We start from the raw sequence: 5,631 nt of genomic DNA, 5'->3' as shown, positions 1-5,631 counted from the left end.
ACTTCCTCTTTGATGGCAGCTGGGTTAATCAGCATCCATTCTGCTCTACCTTCGTCTCGGCCACAACAGGCAAAGTAAGATGGGAGATGCGGCTCCACAGTCCACTGAACTTGTCAACGTCCATCTTATTGTAAGCGGTTTGGTTGCTGGAGGCCACCAGCCTTTTGCTGACACAGTCATGCACCGTCTCCTCCACCTCCTTCAGACTCTGGTCAAGCCTGATCTCCTCTTGAGGCAAGAGCACAGTAAACAACAAGAACACACGCTTGTATGCTGAGTTCTCGTGGTCGCAGTAGCGATAAAAAATGAGGGTGGAGCCCGGAGGGAGCTCCTCAAAGCGGTGAATGACGGCCGCGGGTTTGTCTCCTTCAAAGGCAGCTTGCAACTGGCTGTCAATATCCAGCTTCACCTCATCGCTGTCCTGGCTGGCCTTGCTGGCTCCATCGATGTGGAGGACGGAGGCGTTGAGGGCAGACGAGTAGGATGATGCCAGCCCCTGAGCCAGGCAGCGCAGCGTCTGCTCGGCTCTGAAGCCAGCAGTGAAGATCAGACTGACTGGCTCTGTGGGATGGGATGTATTGAGGTGCTTCTCCAGGTGGATCTTGCTCCTCTTCCACAAGTCAGGCCGCTGACTGGGGAACTGAGCCTCAAGAAGAGTCAAGTACTCTGCAAACTTTTCTGGCTTCACAGCTCTGGATGGATGCTCTCTGCCATCTGCAGCCCTCTGGAGTACAGGAATGATCTTGTACGCCAGCAAGACGGCAGACGAACTGAGCAGCAGCAGGAGAACCAAACGCCAGAAACACCACATGAATCCTAACAGGACACAAGACGACATGTCAACTGTAGCACAGTCAATAATGCAGAACTAGTATCTTTGGGTGTGATGATGATGTAATAAAATAACTGTGGCTTACCTCTAGAGGAACGTCCTGAGCTTTTCTTGATATCAGCAGTTTTCTTTATCACTTTTAGAAGAAAAAAATCTCATTAAGTCAATGTTAAAAATGTCTAATTAACATGTTGCTAAGCGCTGTAATATTCAGCTGAAGCTGCAATACCTTGTTTTTTGTGCGGAACAGTTTCTTTTTGTGTTGGAATGTTATTCACACGTTGTCGCGTTGTGTAGGTTTTCTCTGAGGCTGGTTTCACACTTGGGACACGGTGGTTAACGGTCGGTACACCTAAATATGAGGCAGAATTTTTCTTTATTGATTGATTCCATTTTTTAGAAGCGTAAATGCATTGAAGAAGCGCTCAATTCAATTTTGTTGACTAAACTAAATAGAAATGTCTACATTACCTGAGCTCTTGGCTTTGGCCTCCATCGTCCTCTTGTACTCATCCATGCTGGTGACCTTAGGAATGTGCACATCATGTCTCGCTGCTGGTGATCTGATTTGTGCGACAGACTTGGTGGAGGCAACAGATCTTTTTGTTGATGGTGTTACTGAAAATAAAACAGGTCAGACAGATTATGACGACTGTATTATCCTCTCTTAACGTGATAACTCCCTCGCAGAATGAACTTGTGTGTTTTCATACCTCTCACGGGTTCATTCATAGTATGACAGGATCGCCAGTGTTCACTGAGCAAAACACGAGGGGATAAATTCACATCTCCAAGGGCATCTGATTTATACAGAGGGAAAACCTTTATGAAATAGGTGCAAATACGATGTCTTGTTTGTCATTTGATAGCTGCATGCTTTCTAAAACACACACACACACATTTTCTCCCAAATATAATAAACAGTTGGTGAGCCCCAACTGAGATCTGAATTAAAAAGACTATAGCTAATTCATTTTAAAATTAATGTATTGCTTCATAACATGTAACCTTGGCTAGTACTTAAACAATTCATTGATTAGCTGATCATATGAGGACAAATTGCAAGGGCCATTTTCCCTTTTTTATATATGATCAAATTAATAAAAAACAAGCTACATGAATAGATTATGAGGCCAGTCAGAAGCTGCAGCTCTAACCGTGGCATATGTTTGGTCGATGAGTGCCATGAGAGGAGTCCTGCTTCATAATATCCGTTTCCTGGTCTTCAGTTTTCTCCACATCTTCAGCTGGTTCTTGGACATCCATCTCATTATTCTCATCACCCCCGCCGCCAGCTTCTCCTCCAGTCTCCAGTCGACTCTTCTTGCTAGGGGACTCTGTTGAGGGGGAAATGACATTCTTTTCAGCATTTTTACACCCCCTTTAAAAGATCAGACTGAGGGTTGACTGTTAACTGGAGCATCCCACCACCATCCTCTGAGCCAGTCTCCTCCTCCTCTCTGGAACCATTGACAACTGGAAGAGGAGCTTTGTTATCCAACCCTCTTTTGGTCCTCTTTAAGGGGCCCCTGGGAGTCGGCTCGAAACTCAATACTGAGTAAGAAACAGAGAGACACAAGTAACAGTGAGCGAGGGTACGCTAAGTTAGTTAACGTCAACGTAACGTTAGAGCTCACTGGCGCGCAACTCCTCAACCTGAGAACAACACCGATAAAGTCAGCCATTAGACTCTTAATCAGAAACAGAGACTGTGTTGTTGAACTTTGAGTGAACTGAAAGCAGCTAGCTTCGAAGGCTAAGCTAGCTCACCGTCAACAGTCGCTGTGCTTACCTTTACCTGACGACTGTCGCGTGGACCGTCTCAACGGGCGGGACGACGTATTTTCAGACTCCCGGGAATCCATTTATGATGCGCTACAACGCGAGCTACGCCGAAAAAAAAAAAATACAAATTAAACAATACGACGAAACATCGTGTTCACGAACAGACAAGCGATTGACTTCCTTGCTCAGTTGTTAGGGGAAACCTTTAGTGACAGGACGCCGTTGGTGGCCGGAAATAAGTTCCGCCACAATTTAGTTGCCTAGGAAACACGGACAGTGCCCAACGTTCCGCGCTCTGTCAGTCGGGCGGACGCAGCAAAGATAACTACAAAGATAAGGAAGCATTATGTCGGTCAAACTCCACGGCGAGGTGATCAGGGTACACTGGGTAAGGATTGGTGATTAGCAACCACTTAAAAATAGGTAAATTAAGTCACACGACGGCAGTTCGTACAGACTGAAGCCATGTAACGTTGTTGGCTAAAGTAGCGCCTCTCAGCCGGCTAGCCTGACGTTAGCTAGCCTGTGTGTTGTTGTTGTTAATGTGCTAACGGTAGCTGGTTAGCTCACGAACAGGTTGTGTATGGTGGGTGCCCTTAGCTTCGTTATACTCACTGAGTTATTAATGTTAAGGTGATATAACGTTAGCTAACTAAGCTCGCATCTTACATGGTCTGCTCACACAGCGTAAGTTTAAAATATTATCTAACGTTATCAAACGACAGGAAACATCGAAACTGATGATCCAGTGATTCCAACTTGGAGTTTGAATATTAGCTAATTGTTAATTGTTGTGTTGTGTGCTGACAGTTTCACTAATCGAAACCCTTTCATGTTATCTGTATCAGGTCATTATTAATTTAAAACCATTTCTTTGATTACGCAACGATCATTTTTTTGTACTTGATCATTTCCGTCTTGATTGTTTGATTTTGATTGATTCTCAGTCTTAAACTGTGCTATAATCGGAAGTTAGAGTGCTTGGTACATTTGTATTCTGCAATAAAGAAAACAAAAGTGTGCTCCTGTCTTGGTATAAAAACAAATGTTATATATCATTTTCTTCCTGCAGCTTTGAACCATCCAATGAACCATCTTGAGTAAAGTGCCCCCATTCAAAGACATGACAGAGCATAACCCCCGTGACCAGCACACAGCAGGTACTGAAACATCATTAAAGATCAGATATTAGTTATATTGGACTAGTATATTTACTTTGCATTTACAGCAGTGGTTTAAATGTAAGTGTCAGTCTTTACTTTTTTATCAGGTGCCAAGGCAGAAGAAATGGAGTCAACAAATATGGATCATGTCTCAGCAAGTGATGAGAGCAAACAGGAACAGACTGATAGGGATCAGGATGTAAAGCAGCAACACTCAGAAGGTAAAATATTCAAGCAAGGTCAATAGTAATCCACCAAATGTGTGTCTGCATCTACAGCACTAATCAAACACGCTCTCTGTGTCACCTAACAAGATTCAGCTTCATCATCTGCATCCACAAACAGAGAGACTAAAAGCAACAATGGTGAAGACGTGGAGCTGGCTGAGAGTAAGAGTAAGTAAATAGAACAATATCAGTGATTCATTTCCATCAAATAGTCTCTCATAAACAAACATTAAACCGTGAATATACTGTATATATGCAGTGTGTTGTTAGTCTGGTTATTTATTTTGTATTAATGTGTTATAAATGAACATGTTAAAGAAATGTATGTAGAAGAAAAAGCAAATGGTTTTGATCATATGCCAGATCTGGAATAGAAATGAAAATATATATGTATTAGAAACTAAAAATGAAATCTTAGTCATTCAGTCAAACTATAACTTAGATTACACTTAATTTCCGTGTTTACTGCAGACGGGGATTCAGCCGAAGAGAAGGCGGCGCCTCTTACAGACGGATCCTCTTCTCCAGATGAGGCCAGCACTGAGGAGGACAACAGCACCTCACCTCAGACTAATGACGGACATCATGGTGATTACAACAGAGAAACAGTGACAAATAGACAGCCAACCATGATAGGTAAAGAGATTTCCACTGAGTGTTCCTATCAAAGTGTTATGACAAGTGATTCAGACATTATTCATTATTTTCCCACTTCTTTATGAGCCAGGTCAATTACATAATTGTATACACTGGGGAGATATTTTCAAAACATTTACAGCAGTGGTATTAATTTATCTTTTATTTACTATTTTTTATCAGGTGTCACGGAAAAAGAAACACAGTCAGCAAATATGGATCATGTCTCAGCAAGTGATGAGAACAAACAGAAAGAGACTGATATTACTCCCATTGTAAAGCAGCAACTCTCAGAAGGTAAAATATTTAAGCAAGGTCAATAGTAATCCATTCAGTGTATCTTTACCAAATGTGTGTCTGCATCTACAGCACTAATCAAATCTGTGTCACCTAACAAGATTCAGCTTCATCATCTGCATCCACAAACAGAGAGACTAAAAGCAACAATGCTGAAGAAGTGGGATTGGCTGAGGTTAAAAGTGAGTGAATAGAATAATAACAGTGATTTCATTTCTATTAAATATTCTTTCATACACAAACATTAAACCATGAATATGCTGTATATATGCAGTGTGTTCTTGTAGGTAAATGTGACACAGGATGTCTTGTCTCTTTCTACATTTTGCTGTGCTCCCTACAGTGGTTTGTCAGTCTTGTTATCTATTTTGTAATACGCCACTTACAGAAGGATCCTCTTCTCCAGATAAAGCCAGCACACGGACTGAGGAGAACAACAGCACGCCACCTCCCACTGATGAAGCAAGTCATGGTGATTACAACAGAGAAACGGCGAGAAATAAACAGCGGACCGTGATAGGTGAAGAGATTTCCAGTGAGTGTTTCTATCAAAGTGTTTTGACATTCAGACATTATTATTCATTATGTTCACACTTTTTGAGTCAGGTAAGTTATATTTCATTTACTTTGGAAAAACATAAGATAAGATTACTGTTTACTGGGAGCAGTGCTGGTTGTTAAACAGTCTGAC

General features: G+C 42.0%; 2 protein-coding genes across 8 annotated transcripts in view; one reads left to right on the top strand and one right to left on the bottom strand.

The window, feature by feature from the left end:
* Positions 1–2,823, bottom strand: part of si:dkeyp-82a1.6 (torsin-1A-interacting protein 2) — a gene marked incomplete in the record, with an annotated part of 3,898 nt that extends 1,075 nt beyond the window's left edge. Inside the window, 8 exon segments of the mRNA XM_035653156.1 lie at positions 1–816; positions 918–968; positions 1,062–1,184; positions 1,304–1,450; positions 1,546–1,632; positions 1,990–2,169; positions 2,261–2,386; positions 2,625–2,823. Coding sequence (XP_035509049.1) covers positions 29–816; positions 918–968; positions 1,062–1,184; positions 1,304–1,450; positions 1,546–1,632; positions 1,990–2,169; positions 2,261–2,386; positions 2,625–2,697 — 1,575 coding nt within the window.
* Positions 2,824–2,858: 35 nt separating this feature from the next.
* The window catches only part of LOC118321697 (torsin-1A-interacting protein 2-like), a 6,344-nt gene continuing 3,571 nt past the window's right edge, over positions 2,859–5,631 (top strand). The window contains exons 1-8 of one of the 7 annotated variants that reach the window (XM_035653151.1): positions 2,859–3,005; positions 3,690–3,777; positions 3,888–4,001; positions 4,095–4,175; positions 4,479–4,643; positions 4,827–4,940; positions 5,042–5,122; positions 5,329–5,475. In XM_035653151.1, the coding sequence (XP_035509044.1) occupies positions 3,741–3,777; positions 3,888–4,001; positions 4,095–4,175; positions 4,479–4,643; positions 4,827–4,940; positions 5,042–5,122; positions 5,329–5,475 (739 nt within the window). In that variant the 5' untranslated portion in view covers positions 2,859–3,005; positions 3,690–3,740. Of the gene's footprint in view, positions 3,041–3,689; positions 3,778–3,869; positions 4,002–4,094; positions 4,176–4,478; positions 4,644–4,826; positions 4,941–5,041; positions 5,123–5,328; positions 5,476–5,631 lie in introns of all 7 variants that reach the window. The other 6 variants (XM_035653154.1, XM_035653152.1, XM_035653150.1 and 3 more) reach the window with 6 other exon arrangements.

The sequence above is a fragment of the Morone saxatilis genome, unplaced genomic scaffold (genome assembly GCF_004916995.1).
Source record: "Morone saxatilis isolate NCDOM2014 unplaced genomic scaffold, NCSU_SB_2.0 Contig12, whole genome shotgun sequence".
In the NCBI taxonomy this organism is placed as follows: Eukaryota; Metazoa; Chordata; class Actinopteri; family Moronidae; genus Morone; species Morone saxatilis.
The sequence above is the reverse complement of the archived record's forward strand: the minus strand, read 5'-3'. Positions and strand labels throughout refer to the sequence as shown.